General features: G+C 46.8%; 1 protein-coding gene across 1 annotated transcript in view; it reads right to left on the bottom strand.

Annotated features, from left to right (window-relative positions):
* Positions 1-16,632, bottom strand: part of LONRF2 (LON peptidase N-terminal domain and ring finger 2) — a 49,403-nt gene extending 32,771 nt beyond the window's left edge. Inside the window, exon 1 of the mRNA XM_084632411.1 lies at positions 15,751-16,632. Within this exon, the coding sequence (XP_084488537.1) occupies positions 15,751-16,420 (670 nt within the window). The 5' untranslated portion in view covers positions 16,421-16,632. The remainder of the gene's footprint in view (positions 1-15,750) is intronic.
* Between the last annotated feature and the right edge of the window lie 8,131 nt (positions 16,633-24,763).

Here is a 24,763-nt window from a genome sequence, read left to right as displayed (position 1 = left end):
CCACCAAACAGATGGCTCTTGAGAGTGACCACCCCTCCTGCTGCTCCCAGACAACTAGGGGCACCGCATCACCCTCCTGCAAATTCCACACCTGGAGTCAGAGTAGAGCATCGCTGCCACCATCCTTGGAGTAGTCCGAGCGGACTTTCCCCTCCTGCCCCCAAGCTCTGTGAACGCTCCCTCATCAATTCAAAAAATTTAGGGAATGTTGCCAGCATCAACGGGCACAAGCCTAGTGAATTTGGTGCAGAATGGAATACTAGAAAAGCTTGAGTTAGTGGAAAAATGGGGGCAGCCGGGTCTAGACTTCCTAGTGCTGCATGCCCAGTAATCTCTCTGGGGGCCCACTGCTGCTACCTAATCATATCAGAAACAGCAGTTTAATTTGCTGCATGGGGCAACTGTCTGTAGCCTGGACTCTTACAGAAATGGGAGCCTTCCAGGAGGGTTTTATCAGGGGAGAAGCAGGGACCCAGAGGGCAGTGGAAGGGTGGAGCAAGAAGGCACGAGGGAATGAAGGGACAACATGGTGGAGATGAGGAAGACAATAGCTGGGGGTGGGAGAAGAGATGGTGAGGGGAAAGCAAGGACCTGGGTGGGGAGAGGAGAAAGCAAAAGCCCTGCTGTGAGGAAAGGAGGGAGAATGAGGGCAGAGACCCTGGCATAGGAGACCAAGGGTATAATGGAGAGGAACAGAGAATCTGACTTGAGGGAGAGGCATGCGATTTGCAGGGAGTGTCTGCAATAGAGAGGGATGGGAAGGTGGCACACAGGGAGCTTGTGGGGGTAATGGAGGGATGCAAAGAGCTCCTGGTATGTGCAGGGAGCTCAGTCTACACAAGCTATAGTGTGTGCAACCACCTAGAAGAATCATCCAATTTGGGATAACAGGAATGGTTCCTGTGAATGCTCACCTCACTGAAAGGACAGGTGCACTGCATCTTTTACAAACATACCCTTTATTTAAAAGGTCAGCCGGTCAAGTGTATTAAACGGGTGGATTTGATTTAAATCACTAGTCAGGAAGACTCAATTTAATCACCGATTTCTACATAAAAGTGTATTCTTGTTGGTTGTTATAACCTTAATACATATTCTTCAAAATTCAGAGTTAGATGTAGGTTTCATTTTTAGAAGGTACATGCTATACATTTTTAAACAGGGATTTATTTTGAAAACTTTTCAGATTAGTTTTACAGCTATATCAGAAAATGAATGATTGCTTGGTTATTTCATTTACCAAAAGTAATCTAAGCAGGTATTTATGGAGTCACTGAGAGGTGAACTATCTCCAATTCAACAGGTTAATCATTAATATTTGGAGGATTTTCTTGCCATGCTGTATTAGGAGATCACCACCAGACAGACACTTAAATTGTTTTATTTAACTAAAACAACCTTAAGTATTCTCGATTTTTTCTTCTGCAGCAAACATAATATTTTAACAAAACAAGCATATGTCCCTTGCTTCTCACATTTATCTCCAGACTTCTTCTCCTTGTCCAGATCTATTCTGCCCCAACAATCTTCTATTCATTGAACTTCTTGAAACTTTACACTTTTAGAGAGAGGTAAGGGATTGACTCGGTGTACACAAAGTTGCAGAGGGACAACAGAGCTGAGGTCTGTTATTTCTCACCTCTCTAGATTTATTTAAAAACATTTTTGCTGTTAACAAGCATGTTACTTCTGGAGACACAAATCCAGTCTGAGAACTGAAAAACTAAGTATTTCTGATGGTATCTCCTAGACTGAGCACTGAGTCCTATTGGGGAGACAGAAAGATTGATCTATACAGAAGCCCCTAGAACTTCATAAGATTGGGTCCCTAATCCATGAACTATTGGAACTCATTTACAAAACTTTTCTGAAACATTACATGAATATATTGTCTCATATTACAGAATTATAATCCCTATTCCATGATGAGATAGCTTTGAGCTATAATGTATCTTAATTAAAAAACTAATCTTTAGATAGGTTTTATTTGTTTTTTTAATAATTGTTTATCCACCCTGGTATTGAAAATGTGAACAGGGACTACATTTCCTTTTTCTTTGGCAAGCCTCCTTTTAAAATTAGAGACCATTCAATACAAACATTTTTTTTATTGTTTTCTGCTTCCACATGGTGCTGTACAATGAAGAGTCAGAAGGCTGGGGAAAACAAGAGGATGAAAGAAATAAGAAAAACATATTAGCAGTATCTCAGATGTGGCTGCATAATGTGACAATTCATAAGCTACAACATCTATTACAGACAATTTGTAGCATTAAGGGCTAGCAGGTAGGAAAGCACCAGACAATTTACAGAATCGCTTTTGGCCAGCTTTGTCACCTGCAACTGTGGAAGTGAGAGAAATGTCACGTACACTACCCTGACAGTGTTTAACAGGGTCCACAAACAGGATTTTAAAATTGGTTTTCTTTTTGAGAGAAAAATGCTGCTTAATTAAATTTAAGTGTCCTTTATTGTTAAAGCTCTTACTAGAAATGGTTGCTATTACATCCTCAAGTCACTGCACTTTAGACGCAGATAGCATCTAGCTCTGTTGGCCTCGTGTTAGGTAAGGTTCATGCTCATGTTCAGATATAAAGCAATTGTACAGTCTGGGTTCCAGAATGTCAATTATTGTACAAAGTCTAAGGGCCATATGCTGTCTCCAGGTAAACAAAAAGGTCTCATTAACTTCAACAGGAGCTTTGCCACACTTACCCGTGAGCAGAATTTTGCAGTGTTATTTTACAAGACGGGCAATCTGTTCAGAGTTGTATGTGCAACAGGATGAATATGCTGACAATCCTAGTGAGAGGAGGTCTGAACAGCAGTATTGTACACAAGCTCCATCCTGGGAGACCATTAAAAAACTGCAGTTGCCCAGTTGAGCATGGAGAAGGAGATCATATGACTACTGCCACAAACTACTGCTGTCTTGTTACCTTTGAGAAGAGTCTATTAGCCTTACTTAGGAGGTGCTCAGAGGCATGATAATTTGTTCTTTTGGCTTGATAGCTTAATGTTTGCTATCAAAAAAGGTTCAGAGGAACTTCTGGCAGTGGAAGGCACCAATTCCCTTTACAGTTTCCCTCCCCTGCCCTCTCCCCAGCCAGTGACTAGTCTGCTCTCACCCTAGAGTTGATCACAGCCCAGATTCCATTAGCTACAAACGAAACTTAAAGCCAACAGTGTGGTGTGGAACAAAGTACATTACCTCTCAGCCCCCACAAGAACAATGACAATATGAAACAAGAAATAACCAAGATAAGGTTATAATCTCTAAAACAGAGCATATTTCAGATACATACATGCAACTCAAACATTTCTAGTTTGTTGGCCATCATATATACATTTAAGAAGGCTACACATATACCTGGAAAACAAGCAAAAACATTTAACTGCTGGACTATATTGCCAATAATTTTTTAATGTACCTGCATACAAAGAAAGCTTATATGCCATATTTAATTCTTATTTTTTTTATAATAAGATTCTTTAATATAATTCTTCTAATTTTTATTCTCTGCAAGGAAGTTGGATGCAATCTAAGATCACAACTGGGTTTTGTACCTTTCAGTTGCACACCCCTATTCAGTCAACTTCCTTGCTGAGTAACTGCCACCTACTTCATCCAGTAATTGCACAGTTTCTTAAAAATACACAGTAGCTCAGCTTCAAAATAAATTTTTATTTCATTACAGGAGAAGAGTTTCCTGTGTTCAGAGGACACTTCCAAGTCTCTGGAAGATATACAGAAATACTGCATTATTCCTAAATCTAGTCTATCAACAGAGCACTTTCACCTCAGACTCTGGGAAGAGGAGGATGGATTTGTATGGATGCCATGGCAGGGGCCTTGGGCATTGCAGTATCTTGGTCTCCCTCACTCTCTGCCTGTGACTCATAATAGTGGAGCTAGTGGAAAAGCGGATATCCCAGATCACATTTTCTTCTTAACTTGTAGTAGTCCATGCTAACTTTTGACAGTTTTCTGGTCATGTTACTCAATACATCTGCCATTCCATTCCTCTATTCTTTGTTTATGCTATCGTCTCACTATTGCTTCAAATGAAACAAATCAGAATGAAGTAGCAGATCAGTATGAGGCAAAGTTAAATTGAACATCGGCTCTTCAATCAGCTTGAATTCTGAGAAATACATATCAGACAATCATCAACAGGGTTATTTGCCACTTCAGCCACTGGAGTTTAGATCTGCTGCTGTGAAACTCACTGAAGATCCATAACATTCCAGCCTATGGTTCTATAGTTCAACAGTAGAATACATGCAACTAAAAACTCTTGTAACAGTTTGGGTATACATCACTTTTTAAAAAATAGTTAGGAAAGTCCAAGATAACTATTAAGTAATCCAGCTACACTCGTGCAGTGAGGCAACTGCCTCCAAATCAGAACACATCAGTTACAATACTGATTGTTTTAACAGGGATAGCAACCTTATTTAAGTCCCAATATATATACACACCACCTGATTAATTTTGGTAGGTAATAGGTCCCAAGAGTGGTCTAAATATTTTATTAATGATGGAATTAGTGGATCAAAGCAAGATTTCACAACAGAGGATCAAAGTTTTTCTACACATAAAAATCCACTTCCGATACTACCCTACATCAAGTCTGTTATTTGTCCTGCTCCACTCCAGCTGTCTGGTTCTTCCCTCCTCTACATTACCATAGATTATTTTGTTGAGCTGTATGTTTGCTTTAAGATGAGACTTTAAAGCGGGAAGAACGGCCTGTCACTTCTCCACAGTTAAGAGGGGGAAGGAGACTAACAGCCAGCTTCTCTGGCCCGATCCATATTGGCCACTAACAGCATCACCTGGAAGAAGTACAAATAGTGACCTCCCCTGTCTTAATGCTTTGTCCATCACTTTGAAAAGAGGAGAAGAAAGGGAACATGTTTTCCATAGACAAGTGTCCTCCCTAGATCAAAGACACAGTGGAGGGGGAAGCAATCTTACTCAAGATAGATCAGATTCTCCATTGGTGATGAAGTATCACTGTTTTACTTTATTTTTTTTTTTGTACAGTAGGAGATACATTCACTGGCATACTGTCAGTTGGTGTGGTGCAACAGATTTAATTTACCTTCCTTTTGCCTGCTAATCGAGATTGTTTGGTCCCATCCCTTCTCCTCCCCCCCCTTATACCTCATCTAAACATTTCATTTTTGCATCTCCAGCTCCACTCCCTTTGAGTTTTTGGTCCTCATTTCACTAACTCATTTTAAAAGAAATTATACTATGCTGCCACAACAAAGTGAGCAGAGTCCACATACTGCCCATTAGAGAGATTGAAATCAATTATTTTGTTCTGAGAGACAATTCAAGATTGTCCTACAAAGTGATTGTAAAGGTGGAGCAGAAAGAAAAATGCAGGATACCCACAATTTTTGTTTAATTTCCCTGTGGAAGATGTTCCACAGAGAATGCCTTGCACGTATACTTTTTGCCTAAATAAAATTATGCACCTGTCTGGATGGAATGGTATGCAGACTCAGATAACCAACAATAGATACATAGCTCCTCTTTATGGATCAAAACCTGGTTTCATATTTAACAGTGCAAGACATGGAGCTCTTTGCTTTATTTACAGCCATGTCAACTTTTCCTAAGACAATAATGTAAACATTAAGTTATTTCTAGCAATTAATTCTTGTTGAAAGTGTAACTGCGTATGGCCAAAGGCTCACAAATCTGACCACAAACAAGTTTCTCCCATGCAACTATGAAAGAGTGAAGCAGGAGTTCCAGTATATACTTTACATGATGGACCTTTTCACCACCAGTCTGAAAGGATTTTCTAGACATGCTGCATACTGAGTCATCAACCACAGGCAGATAAGCGTTTCATTTTGAAGTCTGATGCACTGGGTACAAAATCAATAGTGAGACTAAAAATAAGAACTACCAATTTTTATTGCATTTACCAGCATTCATTCTCTAGCTTTCACACTGTGAATCATAACGGTCTCTCTCAAAACACTTTTCATACTATTAGGAATCAAAGACTGCCTCTTCTATTTGCATGAGCCCTCTATAGTAACTACAGCAATTGTAATGGGCTTCAGTGCAATAAGTCACGGATGCAGAACTGAGCACATACCAGGATTTATTCCCACACTAGCAGCCGAACACAAAAAATACCCACAAATGTTCCAAAGAGATCCTCTCAGAAGATACTATCACGGCAGGGACAGCCCTGACTAACAAGCTTCTAGAAGAAAGGCAACAGAAATGGAAGAATTGACTGAAGGAATAGACATGACCCACAGTAACAGGAAAGCATCATTGACCTTTCACAAGCTGAATAATAACCCGAAGAAAGTAGAGCACCACCACAAAAATCACAGTTAATCAGGTGGCACACCAGCTTCTGCTCAACTGGAAAGCTCTGAACAAGCAGCTTACAGTACTAATTGTAGTATTTGTACTAACTGCAAACTAATCTGGAAGAAAATCATTTCAGCCAGCTGTACACAATAAATGAACTCAATGCCGGAACAAGTCACTTGAAGAATGGAAAAGCAGCTGGACTTGACGACATATGCATGGAGCAAATTAAGCACTTTGGCCGTGCAACCATGTATGGGTATTATGCCTTTTTAACAATTGCTCATCAACCTTTAGATTACCCAAATTATGGCGACAAGCCTGTGTAACAGCTCTATTGAATCCAGGAAAGAATGCCTCCGACCCAAAGAATTTCAGGCCAATACCACTTCTATACCACCTTTATAATTGCCTCTCACTTCATATTTAACAAGATCTAATACTTCCAAATTTCGGTAAGACCTGCACTGGCCAAATACTAAACATCCCCCAGCATGCAGAAGAGGGAATCAAGAGAGGGATGATGACAGACGTGGTGTTCTTAGACCTTTCAGTTGCATATGATACAGTCAGCCAACAAAACCTGCTTGCCAAAGTCTAAGATATGATGCACGACCCCCACCTAGTGCAGCTCATCCGATCTCTTCCGGAGAAGAGACATTTTTACATAGAACTTTGTAAGAAGTGGAGCCGCTTGAGACAACAAAATTGTCTCCCACAGGACAGTGTGCTAGCATCAACTCTCTTCAACATTTTATTTTTATACTTATATATTTTGTGACAAAGATCCCCCTCTGCCTTAGTGGGTCCTGCACTTATTGGCAGATTTGCTTGCCTCAGAGATTCATGGCAGCCCTCAGTCTGGCCACTTTTGCTAGTGGCTCAAAGCTGCCGTTCACTCAGCTAACTGCATCACTGGCCAGCATGGGGAAAGGGAGGAGAACAATCCCCGCAGTCTCTGCTGACCAACCTAGTGGGTCGGGAGATAGGCCAGGGACCTTCCTCTCTGGTGGAACCCACAATCCAGGTCAACTCCTCCGGTATCAAATAGGGAGTTGAGGAGTATGGGGGGAACCTGGGCCTGCCCTCTACTCTGGGTTCCAGCCCACGGCCCTGTGGATTGCAATGGTCTGCAGTGTCTCTTGTAACAGTGCGACAGCTACAACTCCCTGGACTACTTCCCCATGGCCTCCTCCCAACACCTTCTTTACCCTCACCACAGGATCTTCCTCCTGAAGCCTGATCATGCTTGTACTCTTAAGTCCTCCTTTCTTACTCCCTGCTCCTTGCACACCCTCCCCTAACTTATGGGAGGTCCTTTTTTATGATTAAGTAGGGGTTGGGTCCCTGGGTTTTCCCTTCCACAGGGACCCCACCTTCTTCCTAATGTTGTTGTACCTTGGATCTTCGGCTTGGTCCCGTTCGAAATTTTCCCTCACGGGGCTGGTCTGCCCAAGTTCTAGAGGACGAGTCTCTATTGCTTCTGCTGGTTCAGAGGCATTAAGGTTGGGGTCTGGCTCAGGTGCTTCTCCCTCCTGGACGGCCTCCTTTCCAGCTGCCCAGGTCCACCTACCTACGAGAGAGACCCTCTGGCTTTGGGTCAGTATTCGGGTTCCCAAGGCCTTAGCTGCCCTTCTTTCCTTTTTCTGCCCTGCCTTGAGTGGAGAAAACATCTGGGGAAATTTCAGAGAAAATTGGGGGTTGATAGTTTACCATGGATGCCTCACTAGCTTCAGGGTCCTCCCCTTTCTCCAGTCCCCCTACTGGGAGTAAGTCATCAAATCCTGGGAAGTCGCTCCCTATGAGTGCCGGGTAAGGGAGTTTAGGCACTATACCTGCTGCTTCCTCTGGATTTCAATTTTTACCGGGATGGTGGGGTAATAGCTAACCGTCCCATGGATGCATGTCACCCCTGTGCGTTTCACCTGTAGATGACTATGTTTCACGAGCTTTCCTGAGATGAGCGTGATGGCGCTCCCTGAATCTATCAGTGCTGTGGTCTCTACTCCATTTAACCTCAGTGGCCTGGTATATTTGTGTGGGGTTAGTGCAACCCCCACAATGTAAATTAGGGAGTTTTGCCAGTTGCCTAGGCTACGTTGCATAGACTCCTGGGCATTGGGACACTGTGCAACTATGTTTCCTCACTCCCCGCAGGCGTAACATCTGTATGGGGCCCTAGGCATTCCCCAGTCTCTTGGTTTAGGCAGTCTAACATCACGATCCTCTTCACCCTCAGTGCTCTGACTTTTAATGGCCTCTGGTGGGCCTTCAGCCCCTCTGTTTTTCCACCTGGGCCTTCTTGGGGGCTCAGCTGCCTGAGCTCTGGGGGTTGGTGCCACTAGTTTAACTCAGGGCGCCTCTTGCTTAGCTGGTTGGGTCAGTTCCCTTGTCCTCCTACGCCTCTCTACCAGGGCACAACCTCGTTGTAGGTGGAGGGGTCGTTCTGGCTTACCCAGGCGCGAAGGTCTGGCGGATGTCCTTGCATGTACTGGTCAATGACCAGAACCTCTAGTATCTCTTCTGGACTCCAAGACTCGGTTCGTAACCACTTTTGTGCAAGATGGAGGAGGTCATATAATTGGGACCATGGGCTTTTGTTTTCCTGGTACCTCCACTCACAATACCACTGGGCCCACACTGCGATCGTTACCCCAGATCTGGCCAGGATCTCTGCTTTCAGCCAGGGGTAGTGTGCTGCAGCCTCTTCAGACAGATCATAATATGCCTTCTGGACACAGGAATGGAGTGAGGATGCCAGACCAGTGTTCTTGAGGCCAAGCCTCCCGTAGGGCTGTCCTCTCAAAGGCCAGGAGGTATGCCTCTATGTCATCCTCCCGCGTCATACTCTGCAGACAATTGCTGGGCCGTATGATCTGCGTCCCATCATGGCTGCTATTCAGCTCTGTAAGGGCCTTCACCTGGTTTACCAGTTCCCGCAACATAGCATGGTCTTGAGCAGCCTGATCTATCAACGGGTGATTGGTCTCTTGATGCAGCAGTACTGCCTCCTGTTGGGCGGCTGCCTGAACACAGATAGCCTCCTGCTGGGCAGCTGTGGCTTGTATAAGTGCCCACACTACATCCTCCATTGTGGTGCGGGGGGTTGGGGGGAACAAACCAACAAAAAAAACCCCACACCCCTCTCCCTCTTTTTTTTTTTTTTTTTAAAAACACCCTATTTCTGCTCCGCTGTGCGCCTGATCCCACTCCTGACACCAGTGTGACAAAGTTCCTCCTCTGCCTTGGTGGGTCCTGCGCTTATTGGTGGATTTGCTTGCCTCAGAGATTCACGGCAGCCCTCAGTTTGGCCACTTTTGGTAGTGGCTCAAACCTGCCATTCACTCAGTTAGCCTCATCACTGGCCAGCATAGGGAAAGGAAGACGAACAATCCCTGAAGTCTCTGCTGATCCACCTAGTGGATCGGGGAACAGGCCAGAGACCTTCCCCTCTGGTGGAACCCACAGTCCAAGTCAACTCCTCCAATATCAAGTAGGGAGTTGAGGGGTATGGGGGGAACCCGGGCCCACCCTCTACTCCAGGTTCCAGCCCAGGGCCCTGTGGATTGCAACTGTCTGCAGAGTCTCTTGTAACAGCTGCATGACAGCTACAACTCCCTGGGCTACTTCCCCATGGCCTCCTCCCAACACCTTCTTTACCCTCACCGCAGGATCTTCCTCCTGAAGCCTGATCACGCTTGTACTCCTCAGTCCTCCAGCAGCACATCCTCTCACTCCCTGCTCCTTGCACATCCGCCCGTAACTGATGGGAGGTCCTTTTTAAACCAGGTGTCCTGATTAGTCTGCATGCCATAACTGATTCTAGAATGTTCTTAATTGGCTCCAGGTGTCTTAATTAGCTTGCCTGTCTTAACTGGTTCTAGCAGGTTCTTGATTGCTCTAGTACAGCCCCTGCTCTGGGAACTCAGGGAACAGAAAACTGTTCATCCAGTGGCAAGTATATCCGCTTTCTACCAGACTCCTGTACCCATAGGCAGATGATCTATGCATCGCATCACAGGAGAAGGACTTTGCAACCGTCTAGAACAGACTATGAGCAACATCTCAACTTACTACATCAAGAATCGCTTCAAACCAAGATACAGGTGATGGTTCTTCACTTATGCCATCAAGAATCAAAGTGGAAACTAATCACCAACTAGAATGGAATACCACTGACTAATCACCTGAACGCGATCTACCTGGAGATGACCTTGGACCAAATGCTTTCCTTCAAAGCACATGAAGAGAAGGTGAAAGGGAAAGTTAGCATCTGCAACAACATTCTTCGAAAGTTGGTCACCTCAGAGTGGGGAGATAATCCAGCTACTTTGCAAACCACTGCTATTGCTGTGTGCTACTCCATAGCAGAGTATGTATGTCCAGTGTGGGAACGATCAATCCACGCTAAAAAACTAAATCCTGTCCTAAATGACAGCTGTCATGTAAAAACAGGATGTCTAAAGCCAAGATCAAAGAATAGCCTGTACTTATTGGCTGGCGTTGCACTATGTGGGATAGCTCAGTGGTTTGAGCATTGGCCTGCTAAACCCAGGGTTGTGAGTTCAATCCTTGAGGGGGCCATTTAGGGATCTGGGGCAAAAATTGGGGATTGGTCCTGCTTTGAGCAGGGGGTTGGGCTAGATGACCTCCTGAGGTCCCTTCCAACCCTGATATTCTATGATTCTAAGAGGAAGGTAGCAAGCCAAAGAGAAAGATCACAGCAGATGGCATATATTATATGGTCACTCAGGAGTAACCAAATGCCTTAAATCACAAAAGTTTTATGACCAGTGTTTTGCTTTTCGATACGACAGCTGGCAAAGCACTACTGAGGTTATGGAATGAAAGACTGCATGCAGTTGGATGCACTGAAATAGATTTGGAACCCAGGAGGGCCTTCCTGGAGGGGCTAAAGTCTGTTTAATGTGGCGAGGTCTGAACTGCCCACGTACACCAACTGGTAGATCAAAAACTAGCATGATGAAATGGGGCTACTCTAAACACTAATACATGCAAGTGTGCTGAAGTGCAGACCAGGGATCACCTGCTTGTTTGCAGACTCCTTGGGGAGACCTGTACAAAGGAGGACCTCGCTGCAGTGACGGAAACAGCCATTGCTTGTGTACAGTTCTGGAAAAACATCTAGTCTGCCACAAGGATACAAGAAGCAGTATTTTGTCCTTTTAAAAAAAAGGGGGGGGGGATCATTCTATCTCTACCTCCCACCTATTCGCCTCTTCTCTCCATTGCACATTACTACTGTACTGCTTGGTCCTCCATTCCCCCGGTCCTTTTCTCCTACCTCCACATGCTACCCTACCAATTGATTCCCTTCTCCCCTAGGGATTTCTCTACCACTGGCAGCTCCAGCCACAGAAGATAAGAACCTAAGAATGGCCCTACTGGGTCAGACCAAGGATCCATCTAGCTCAGTAGCCCGTCTTCCCACAATGGCCAGTGCCAGGTGCCCCAGAGGGTATGAACAGAACAGTTAATCATCAAGTGATCCATCCCGTCGCTCATTCTCAGCTTCTGGCAAACAGAGGTCAGGGATACCATTCCTGCCCATCCCATTAATAGCCATTGATGGATCATTCTTTTTAGGAAACAGATCTGAGGAACTGTCCCAAATTGAGGTATCATTAGAGGTGGTTTTGGAACATATTGCTAAGTTAAACAGCAATACATCACCAGGATCATATGGTATTCACCCAAGAGTTCTGAAGAAACTCAAATGTGAACCTGCAGAACTACTAACTGTAGTCATTTAAATCAGCTTTTGTACCAGATGACTAGAGAATAGCTAACATGATGCCAATTTTTAAAAAGGGCTCCAGAGGTGGTCCCAGCAATTACAGGCCTGTAAGCCTGACTTCAGTACCGGGCAAACTGGTTGAAATTATATTGAAGAACAATATTGTCAGACATATAGATGAACATAATTTGTTGAAGAAGAGTCAACATGGTTTTAGTAAAGGGAAATCATGCCTCACCAATCTACTAGAATTCTTTGAGGGGGTCAACAAGCATGTGGACCAAGGGGATCCAGTGGATATAGTATATTTAGATTTTCAGAAAGCCTTTGACATGATCCCTCACCAAAGGCTCTTATGCAAAGTAAGCTGCCACGGGATAAGAGGGAAGGTGCGCTCATGGATTGGTAACTGGTTAAAAGATAGGAAACAAAGGGTAGGTATAAACGGTCAGTTTTCAGAACTGACAGAGAGGAAAATAGTGGAGTCCCCTAGGGGTCTGTTCTGGGACCAGTTTTATTCAACATACTAATAAATGATCTGGAAATAGGAGTAAACAGTGAGGTGGCAAAATTTGCAGATACTACAAAATTACTAAAGATAGTTAAGACCCAGGCAGACTGCGAAGAGCTACAAAAGGATCTCTCAAAACTGGGTGACTGGGCAACAAAATGGCAGATGAAATTTAATGTTGATCAATGCAAAGTAATGCACACTGGAAAGCATAATCCCAACTATACATATAAAATGATGGAGTGTAAATTAGCTGTTACCACTCAAGAAAGATCAAGATGGCTCCTGTTTCCTTTCCTCTTCCTGTGAAACACTGGCTCTTTCAAAGGCAGTTTTTGGTTTGTTTTTTAAAAGCACATGCATCTATAAAAAAAGTGCTCTTAGGACAGTGTGACCTGCCAACTCTCCACAAATCATCAAGGAGTGGTCTGCAGTAAGTAAGCTATTTGCACAATTTTACAAGGCCAGAATTAATCCTTCATTTGAAATTTGTCATACTAGTGACAGTGTTACCTGGCAGTGCATTTCCAAATACAGTGCCAGGTTTGTGTTTATATCCCTGCAAATTCCAAATACCAGCCCCTTCTTTGAACAAAATTTTTTTTTAAGATATTGGGTATATTTTACTATAACTTTTGAGGCATAAAGGCTCACAAAACCATTTCAGAGAGAGAATGAAGAAGTACTCTAGGGGCTTGTCTACACAAAGTTGCACCAAAATAATTAAACTGGTAATTCACACTTTTTGATATTTCAGTGCAAGTCTGTGTGTGGACACTTATTTTGATTCAAGAGTGCCCTGTTTCAATTTTGCTTATGCAAATTAGAATCATAGAATCATAGAATATCAGGGTTGGAAGGGACCCCAGAAGGTCATCTAGTCCAACCCCCTGCTCAAAGCAGGACCAATTCCCAGTTAAATCATCCCAGCCAGGGCTTTGTCAAGCCTGACCTTAAAAACCTCTAAGGAAGGAGATTCTACCACCTCCCTAGGTAACGCATTCCAGTGTTTCACCACCCTCTTAGTGAAAAAGTTTTTCCTAATATCCAATCTAAACCTCCCCCACTGCAACTTGAGACCATTACTCCTCGTTCTGTCATCTGCTACCATTGAGAACAGTCTAGAGCCATCCTCTTTGGAACCCCCTTTCAGGTAGTTGAAAGCAGCTATCAAATCCCCCCTCATTCTTCTCTTCTGCAGGCTAAACAATCCCAGCTCCCTCAGCCTCTCCTCATAACTCATGTGTTCCAGTCCCCTAATCATTTTTGTTGCCCTTCGCTGGACTGTCTCCAATTTATCCACATCCTTCTTGAAGTGTGGGGCCCAAAACTGGACACAGTACTCCAGATGAGGCCTCACCAATGTCGAATAGAGGGGAACGATCACGTCCCTCGATCTGCTCGCTATGCCCCTACTTATACATCCCAAAATGCCATTGGCCTTCTTGGCAACAAGGGCACACTGCTGACTCATATCCAGCTTCTCGTCCACTGTAACCCCTAGGTCCTTTTCTGCAGAACTGCTGCCTAGCCATTCGGTCCCTAGTCTGTAGCTGTGCATTGGGTTCTTTCGTCCTAAGTGCAGGACCCTGCACTTATCCTTATTGAACCTCATCAGATTCCTTTTGGCCCAATCTTCCAATTGGTCTAGGTCCTTCTGTATCCTATCCCTCCCCTCCAGCGTATCTACCACTCCTCCCAGTTTAGTATCATCCGCAAATTTGCTGAGAGTGCAATCCACACCATCCTCCAGATCATTTATGAAGATATTGAATAAAATTAAACTACTTAAGCTATATCAAATAGGGCATTTTTCCGACACAGGTTTTCAAAATAAAGTTTTCACAAGTCAAGGCCAGCAGAAATATTCCATTACTACTACATTTCAATAACAGGACAGTACTGGATATATTTCCATCTCTGTTTTGCTATTCCACTATTTACCCCAAAGAACAAAACAGTCCCCCTCTATGTTTACAAGTCAATCAACTGCAGTGTTGAGCAAGCAATGAGAACCAGGGTTAACTGGACACAAATTGCAAACCTGACTACTCTGTCTCTATTGTCCCATGTAAAAAAAATGTAACAAATAGTACAAATACCCAATGAATTATATTGCTTCACTTTCGCTATTAGTTACTACAAAGGGGCGAGAATCCCCCCCCCCCCAACACACACACACGCTATTAAGGAACACAGTCAATTTTAAGAGGTGAATAATCACAATATTAAAGTAGACTAGACTGTATCTAGACTAACTAAAAAGAAGTTAGTCTCTTATTTCACGTCATTTGACAGCACCTTGAGTTTCCCCATATATACTGTTTGCATGGATCTTTTACACACCAACAGGAGAAAGTTTTTGTTGTTGTTGTTTTATTTTTAAAGAAAAATGTGATGGTAAAGCCATAGAAACCGGCAGGACAACTCAAGGCCAGATGTAGCATCCAAAATTGTGTAACTCATTTACCATGACTAGGATTTCAGATTGGTTTGCTCTATATATTTACAGTGTGGCAGAATTTGGCAAAGCAGAAAGCACCCACCTCCTTCTTTGGCTGCTGTCTAGGTGCCCCCCAAAATATACCGTGACAACAGCAGCATGTGGTGTTACAAAGGTGCTAAATAATTTAACAGTCAAAGAACCATTCTAGCCCCTTAACACATACCCCTTGTGTCCACATAAAGAACCTGTTCCAACAGGTTTGCGTGCATGCGGGTCTATAAGGGGTCATTGCACCCCCTTTTATTGACAGAGTGCACCTAGGCTAGCTAAAGCGGCTCAACCACGCCTCTCCCTGGAGTACACGGGTGGTCTTCACTAATCTCCCAGAATCCACGGCTTCGTGCCCGGCCGGTGGAAAGGGAGCCAGAGGGCACTACAAGGGAAATGGTTTAGGACAGCGGCAGTACGAACTAGAGGCTAAACTTAGAACCAGTCAGCAGCACGCGGCGCCCGAACACACTGACCCACGTGGACTCAGCACAGGGCAGTGCGGGAGGCAGCGCCCGGAGACAAAGGACACGCTGGGGGAGGCCGGGCCGGGGGCGGCGGCGGCTGCTGCTGCAGCCTAGCCGAGGGCAGGGAGCGGGGCAGGGCTCGGCCGCAGGGCCCAGCCGGACACTCACCGGTCTCCAGGGCCTGGTTGTATTTCTCCAGCGCGGCCGGCAGCTCCTGCCTGTCCCGCAGCTCGTCCCCCTCGGCGCGGAGCCGCCGCGCCCGGCTCTCCCCCTCCAGCCACTTCTCCAGCAGGTTGCCCAGCACCACGTTGACCCGGGCGCTGGCGGGGCCGTCGGCGGCGCGGCGGGGCCGGTGGCAGCAGTCGCCGGGCTCGGCGCAGCGCCGGCAGCGGGTGTGGCCGCAGTGCAGGGTCACCGGCTCGCAGAGCAGCCGCCGGCACAGGGGGCAGCCGAGCAGCTCGGGCGGGCGGCAGCAGGCGGGGTCGCCCAGCGCCTCGCCCGCCCCCTCGGGGCCGCCGCCGCCGCCGGGCCAGGGCGGCAGGCGCAGCGCCTTCTCGCGGAGGCTGAGGGCCAGGCTCTCCGCCAGCTCCCGCAGCTCCTCGGGCCGCAGGCGGCCCAGCCGGGCGGCGGCGCTGTAGGCCTCCAGGGCCTCGGCCATGCGGCCGGCGCGGGCCAGCGCGTCCCCCCGGCGCAGGCAGAGGCCCCGCTCGGGCTGCGGCAGCTCGGCCAGCTGCGAGCCGTAGATCTCGGCCGCCAGCTCGAAGTTGCCGCCGCGAAAGGCCTCCTCGGCCACCTGCAGCATCTCGGCGCAGGGCCCCGGGCTCGGGCTCGGCTCCATGCCGCCCGCTCCGCTCGCCGGCGCCTACTCCATGCCGCCGGCCCGCGCCTCCTTCCTGGCAGGCTCCGGCCCGGGGGGTGGCCCTGCCTGCTTGCCTGCCTCGCTCGCTGCCTCCCCCTGTCGCGGGCGCCTGCCCCCGCCCCTCCACCGGCTCATTTATTATGTAATGGCTGTGTAACGCGCCGCCGCCTCCCGCCCAGCCGCCGCGGTGGGGAGCGGCGGCCCGGAGATCGCACCGCCACCGCCCCCTCCCCCTCCCCCTCCACCGGCCGGCTGAGCGAGGGGAGCTCCCTGCGGGCTGGGAGCCTGCTCGGTGCCGGGCAAAGGACCGTGCTCAGCGCGGGGTGGGGGGCGCTGTCCTGCAGAGATCGCCCTGCCGCTGCAAGCCCCTCTGCGTGGATGGAAAGGGCTCGGTCCTGGCTCCTCCACGCCTTCGTAACTGGAGGGACGTCAGCCCCCTGACTTGCTCTGGTGCCTAAGGAGGCAGGCGCTAGTACACTCTTACACACGCAATTTGGGAAAGGAGCAGCTTGAAGTTCCTGGGCTGTTGCTTTTCACTCATTCCTCTTCACATTCGCTCAGCTTATATGTAAAACGATGCTTTTTCTTCACCTACCAGCCCCTGCCAACTCAGTTTGGGATCTGAAAGTCAGGCTGCTGGGTTCTTCATGGGTGGTGCAGCAGCAGCAGTAAAAGATAATGCACTCGGAGCTTAGTTAAAAGCAGTTGATGCGTGAGTCTCAATGGAAACCAGCTATTTCTGCAGGGCTAACAGGAGTAAAATGGTTTCAGAGTAGCAGCTGTGTTAGTCTGTATTCACAAAAAGAAAAGGAGGACTTGTGGCACCTTAGAGACTAACCGAAAGGAGACAAGATTTATTTTAGTCTATTGTGCATGCAGAAATTATTCTAAGGAACAAGAGCAGATAAATAAGAAAGTGCCATTTTTCATAGGTTTCAGAGTAACAGCCGTGTTAGTCTGTATTCGCAAAAAGAAAAAGAGGACTTGTGGCACCTTGGAGACTAACCAATTTATTTGAGCATAAGCTTTCATGAGCTACAGCTCACTTCATTGGATGCATACTGTGGAAAGTGTAGAAGATCTTTTATACGCACAAATACTCACCAGCAACCACATACCACACAACAGAACCACTAACCCAGGAACCTATCCTTGCAACAAAGCCCGTTGCCAACTGTGTCCACATATCTATTCAGGGGACACCATCACAGGGCCTAATAACATCAGCCACACTATCAGAGGCTCGTTCACCTGCACATCCACCAATGTGATATGTGCCAGCAATGCCCCTCTGCCATGTACATTGGTCAAACTGGACAGTCTCTACGTAAAAGAATAAATGGACACAAATCAGATGTCAAGAATTATAACATTCATAAACCAGTCGGAGAACACTTCAATCTGTCTGGTCACGCGATTACAGACATGAAAGTTGCAATTCTTCAACAAAAAAACTTCAAATCCAGACTCCAGTGAGAAACTGTTGAATTGGAATTAATTTGCAAATTGCATACAATTAACTTAGGCTTGAATAGAGACTGGGAGTGGCTAAGTCATTATGCAAGGTAACCTATTTCCCCTTGTTTTTTCCTAAACCCCCCCCCCCCACGTTCTTGTTAAACCCTGGATTTGTGCTGGAAATGGCCCACCTTGATTATCATACACATTGTAAGGAGAGTGGTCACTTTAGATAAGCTATTACCAGCAGGAGAGTGGGTTTGTGGGCGGGGGGGGGGAGAAAACCTGGATTTGTGCTGGAAATGGCCCAACTTGATTATCATACACTTTGTAAGGAGAGTGATCACTTTAGATAAGCTATTGCCAGCAGGAGAGTGGGGTGGGGGGAGGTATTTTTTCATGCTTTGTGTGTATAAAAGATCTTGTACACTTTCCACAGTATGCATCCGATGAAGTGAGCTGTAGCTCAGGAAAGCTTATGCTCAAATAAATTGGTTAGTCTCTAAGGTGCCACAAGTACTCCTTTTCCATTTTTCATAGTGACTTTTCCAAGTACAACTGCACCATAGAAGGTGTATTTGCCAATTTCCCTAAGACAAATTCCCAACCAACAGCCTTTTTGCTTGTGGCCCCACCTCTTTACTGGCCAGTAGTTATAGGGCTGATCTGTCTTCAGCTCTGTCAATTTCCTGCATTCCTGCAACTCTTGCACCATTAACATTGTCAGCAAAGTCATCCTGACCTACTAGCACTGCTCATTATCCACACCCTCACTGGCTCTAGGCTACTAGTGTCTAAAAGCTTATCTTAGTATCCTTTGAAAGTTTCATCAATCCCTTTCCTGGGATCTTTACTTGTTCTACTATGATAGGGCGTTACTTTACTTGCTCTACTGTGATAGGATGTTAATACAGGATTGAACACCATTGCGCCCATTTTGTTGAAGAGAGCAGGCTGGGCACACTCTAGTCACATTCTCCACTTCCTACGTCTTCTAGGCAGAAGGTGACGGAGCATTTTGTTCCACTATATTGTGGTGCATCTTGGCAAGGACCAGTCAGGAGATCTTGGGAGGCTGATGACGATGGGATCAACCACAAGCATCACGGTTGAGCCGTTTCTCAGAGTTATCCTCTGGCTCCTGGGATTCTGAGCTGGAGTGGCAGCACTTTTGCTGATTCTGCCTCCTGCTCCCATCCTTGGTTCCTAGCAAAGGGACCCTTTCTGACAACTCTCTTTACTATTCTGGAAAGGGGGAGGCAGGCACATCACTGATTTATCTAAATGTCTTCTAATTGCTCTGGGATGGCTATACACCTCAGCTGCAAGGCTGGTCTGTCTTGCTACAAGGTTTTTGCTACCAATACTGACCCACGTGACATTAATGAACAATAACTGTTTTACTAATTTAGATGGAAAGGTATTAACATGACCCTGTCACTCCAATTTTAAACAAGGTTCGGTATACAGAGACCTCAGCCTGCTTAGTACCATGGCAAACACATCATTACAATGTTTGACCTTTTATTAAAAGATACAAAAAAGAAGGGAACAGTTAAAGCATTTGAAATGTTAATTATTTAAATAAGGCTTTCATTTTAACAGTATACCTTGTTCTCTTTCCCTTTACCTGGAGAGAGATTTTAGAAGACACTTCCCTCTTCCCCCATCTGAAAGCGTTTTAGATGGTAATTAATAACTGTCTTTTGGGGGGAAAGAGATCAAGTTATTTGATGTGGACTGGAGCTCTTGTTGAAGTCTTCTTGTTGTTGTCTTTCCTAAAAGACAAACTAAGAGAGAAATGAACAGCAGAGATAGCTATTGCAGCTTCTGTGTCTGGTGTTGAACTCTCATTTGCAACTTAACTGCTGGAGAAACACAGGCACAGTTTATGCTCTAATCCAGTGGTTCTCAAACTTCTTTTTTCGTGGACCACTTGAAAATTGCTGAGGGTCCCGGCGGACCTCTTAATGATCTTTCCAAATGTTGTTTGTTCTGTTAGCTAACTATTGTAAATCGCTTTGGATAAAAGCAGTATATTAAAAAAAAGTAATAATAATTAACGTTTTGAGATTCTACAAATAAAGGCACACAACTCATATTTTAATATCAGTAGTCTTACCTTTCTAATGCAATGGATGTGCGCTCCCTCCCCCGCCACGGCAGCCCCTGAGGTGGGGCTGGGAAGGAGGAGGGTCTCTCTCTTTCTTCCTCAACTGCAGCAGGCACAGAGCTGAGGCTGGGACAAGGGCCATCTCTCCCCGGCAGCCACAGCCCTGGAACTGGGGAAAGTCGCCTCTTTCTCTGGCCACCACAGCCCTGCACATCCCAAATTCCCCCCACCCCCTCTTCTCATCACACTCCCTCCTCCCACCTACCCCCTATTCCTCCCAAAGCCAGCACCTCACCTTACATGTGCATCTTCTCCAGGGTCCAGGCACCTAATTAGTGAAGCCCCGCCTGCGCGGCTCCACTAATTAGGTGGGTTGCCCTTCATTCTCTTGTGTGCCGCCACCCGGCGTGCACCTTAGAGGGAGCTGTCCATGGAACACCTGAATGGAGCTCGCGGACCACTGGTGGTCAGCGGATCACAGTTTGAGAACTTCTGCTCTAATCAGCTACTCTGAGACCGGGCAAAGTTGTACCTGTGTCAAGCTGTTAAGGGCATTGCTTTTAGCTGCCTGTCTAGTCACTGGCTTACAACAGTGTTGCAAAATATACAGTCTTGACTGATTAAGATAGACTCTTATTAGACAGAAGGAGGAAAAAGAAGAGAGATAGGAAAGAGAAGAAATAAGGTGGGGAAGAAGAAGGACACACAAGGGGTGTGTGTATGAGAAAGAAAGTCTCACATCCCAAGAGGTAGTTGGGATTTAGCCAGCACAGATGGAGGTGGCATCTGGGTCCCTTGGTCTGGTCAGAGTAGCAGGATCAACGATGAAGGCCTAATGGTGTTACGGTAGATCCCAGAGTCCTAGAAGACTGTGTGGGTGGCAGTCATGATGCTAAAGCTTACTGCTGCAATTTTTGGTGGACAGCTTCTTCTGCTACTTTCCCCCCAAAAGCATTTTCTTTTTAAGAACCCCAAAACGAGTGATGAGTGGAATAATCTATTCCTTCATTATTTTGGCCACCAATAGGTTTAATTTCCAAACACGCCAATTTTGGTTCATTGATTTCAAGTCCCACACTTCTCTTGTTTACCAGACATGATCTTAACACATTCCTTGAGTTATATCAGTATGCTTTTTTGTTTGGACTATTCAGTATTTCTGTCTCCCTTTTGTACCTTTTCCCATCAACATTTATTGTTATATGTTATTGGAATATTTTGTAACTTTTTATCCACTCTCCCACATTTAGGCTTACAAGTGGGGTGAATTCCAGTCATTGAATTTGCTGCTGTTTTATGTGATGACTAACTGGAATGGCTGCAATTCTTTTCTCATCCTTACTTGCTGAGTACTCGCCAGGAGTGCCTTTCACTAAGTCCATCTTCCAAAGTCCTTTAATTAGTAACATAATCAACATTCTCCTAATTTATTCTCCTGGCATGTAACGTCTATTTTATTAAGACAGTCTCTTGCTACTTGTCAGAGAACAAAATTGTCTTTCTACGATCTAAGTGACTGCCTTATTCCTCCCTGTTTTTCCTGTACCGAGCTGAACCATTATTAACGTCGGAACACACTTGCCTTTTTCTCTCACTTTTGATACTCTGTTCTTCTCTGTTGTGGGGAAGAAATATCTTATTCTTAAATATATCTTGATGTCTAGATTCACAAACGAGATTAACGCCAGTCTTTGGTGCCTTGCCATCCAGTGGCATTCACAGATGAGAGCTAGGTCCTTAGGCCCCTCCCACCTCCCATTCATTGCATGGGGAGAGTTAGGCACCCAAGAAAGGGATCAGCAGTGACATGCTGAAGACAGGGACAGGGCTTAGGGCTCAGATCCACAGACAGCTAAATGCTTAAGTGACAGACAAGCCTCTAGAAGGAAACTATCTCCAATCAGGATTCACAGTCATAAACCCTCTCCTGGAGATGGGTGTCTAAGCCAGGGCAGCCTTTGTGAAAAAACAGAGGGAGAGAGATCTCCATCCACACACCCATTTATAGCTCAGTGGTTAGGGCACCCACTTGGGTTATGGGAGACCTGCTTTCAAATCCTTACTCTATCTGATTTAAAACAGGGACTTGAACTGAGGTCTCCCACTTCCCACCAAGGTGCTTTGGTATGGGTCTTACTTTTTCCCATTGAAGCTGTTCCACTTTGTATAAACAACTAAATATTCATTGAGAAGGAAAGAGAAAATGAGAGCTTGACTCTATAGCCCGGGAGAGTCGGGTTCAAACCCCTATTCCAGCAAATGCTGAATTATTTATACAAAGGAGAACAGCTTCAACAGGAGAGGTTGAGAAAGACCTCCCACCCCTCACTCACCTGGGATATATGAGATCAGGGTTCAAGTGTCTCTGCCAAATTAGGCAGGGTAAGGATCCCAGCTGAGTGCCCTAATCACTCTGGGTCCAATAACACACTAGCCAGCCCCCCAAATTCTCACCCCCAGATGTCAATTGTGTGGGTTATTAGCCGTGCACATAGCATGCCTACTGGATCAGGCTCTGCATTTCAGAGAGGGAGGGAAATGCCTTGTTTGTGAATCCTGCAGCAACTTAGGTGTGAGGGCGCTGAGCGGCTTGGTGGCATCAGGACTTAAGTGGTTTTGCCCATGCCCACCAGTGAAAACTTGGCATTTAGGCACCTTACAAGGTTAGGTGGCAGCTGAGCAGGGGGTCCGAGAATGATATTGGCACCTAATTTTCATATTTAGGCACCTAAAGAGACAGTTAAGTGCCCAAGTCCCTTTGCGAATCAAGTCCTGTGGACCTAGTGATGGCAGAGGCTATTTTCCTGCATTGTGTTCTACTCCTCAACTGCTGTTTCCCAATTGCCACCCCTGTCTTTGACTTGGTGCCCCTGTGCTATGCCAGTAAGAATTAGCTCACCCCAAGAGCTCAGCTTAAAGGGGCATATGTAAACCCTGTATACTGGGTGTTCTTTGAACACTTCTCACTTCTGTTTCAGCTTTTGAGTAAAATCCTTTCCCTGAAAAATCTTCCTGGAGAGCAGGTCATAGCAGACAGGCGTAGTGTGAATAAAAAGTGTGTCAGAGAGGAAAGCTGATGGTCTGATGGGAATGTGGTGAACTGGAGGAGGGGTAACAGCAGAAGGAAGGGAGAAGAGAGCTGCCGCTAGTGGAGGAGCTAACCAGGAGATAGATCTGGAGACAATGGTGCTAGAGCAGGGGTGGGCAAACTACGGCCCGCGGGCTGGATCCGGCCCCTCAGGGCTTTGGATCTGGCCCACGGGATTGCCCCCCATGGTGCCATGGGCCCCATGCCGCTCTCAGAAGTGGCTGACACCACGTCCCTGGGGTCCCGGGCGGGGGGGGGAGGCAGACAGATGGCTCCATGCGTTGCCATTGCCTCCAGGCACCGCCCCCCGCAGCTCCCATTGGCCGGGAACGGGGAGCGCGGCCAATGGGCGCTTCAGGGGAGGTACCTGGAGGCGTGGCAATGGCAGCACACGGAGCCCTGTGCCCTCCCCTCCCCCAGGGGCCACGCAGGGACGTGGTGAGCGGCACGGCGTGTGACCAGGGCAGGCATGCAGGGAGCCTGCCCTGGCCCCGGTGCGCGCTGCTGCCACCCCGGAGGCCGAACCCCTCCTGCAGCCCAACTCCCTGCTCTAAGCCCCCTGCCACACCCCTCCTGCACCCCAACCCCTTGCCCTGAGCCCCCTGCCGCACACACCTGGAGGAGTCCCGAGCACCCCACCACCACACCTGTCTGGAGGAGCCCTGGGTCAGCTGAAGCCCTGAGCCTCCCCCCATCTATAATTTACAGGGTCTGCCATCTTTACTCATCAGAGATGCATGCTACAATAAAAGTGCCCTGAGCCTCCCCCCCTCATCTGCCTGGAGCAGCCCTGAGCCTCCCCCCCGCCAGAGGAGCCCAGGGCCAGGCGCAGCCACACTGCGCCTCCCTTCCCCAGGCCCCAAGCCACTGCAGGGGAAATCCTCTCCCAGAAGCTTTTCATATGCCCCATGCAGGTTCTGGGGTGGCTGAGGAGGCAGTGTTTGCAACTCAGCTTCCTGGGTTCATCAGTAATCTCCCTGGAGTCCGGGGAGATTACTGATGAACACAGGAAGCTGAATAGCACATACTGCCTCCTCAGCCACCCCAGAACCTGCATGGGGCATAATAAATCAAAAACTTCCCCCCGAAACCCCCCAACTGGGGGTCAGGCAGCAGCAGCAGCACCAGGGGAAGGCAGAGCCTCCACTGGCCTATCATACCCACCTCCCATGGTAGAGAGGTAGATTTATGAGCCATCAGCATCAAGATGGTAATCAAAGCCATGTTTGTGATAAGGTCACCCAAAGGAGAGAAAGAAAAAAAGAAAGAAAGGTTGTAGTGGGAGGCTAAGAACAGAGCCCTGAAGGACCCCTGCCAAAAGTGGGAGTGGGGAAGAAGAAGACCCGGTGAAGGAGTGATCTGAAAGGAGGAGGAGAAGCATTTAAGACTCCACAGCCAGTATGAGTTTAGAGATGAAGCGGGACAGGGAGATAGGGCAATAATTGAAGGGACAGGTAAGGTCAAGGCTGAAACCAATGCCGTTTGAAGAGGGAGAGGCTGAGATGAAGAATGAGAGCAGGAGTGAGAAAGAGGTCAGGAGATGAGAGTATGGAGTGATTGAGGGTGGTGGAATGGTTAGATGTGGAAGCAGCCTTACATATCTGTGACAGGAGAACATCATGGAGGAAAGGAGTGTGGAGGTGGAGAGATGTCACCTCGGACT

Source organism: Lepidochelys olivacea (genome assembly GCF_965140295.1).
Source record: "Lepidochelys olivacea isolate rLepOli2 genome assembly, chromosome: 1".
NCBI classification, from domain to species: domain Eukaryota; kingdom Metazoa; phylum Chordata; order Testudines; family Cheloniidae; genus Lepidochelys; species Lepidochelys olivacea.
This window is presented reverse-complemented; position numbering and strand designations above follow the sequence as displayed.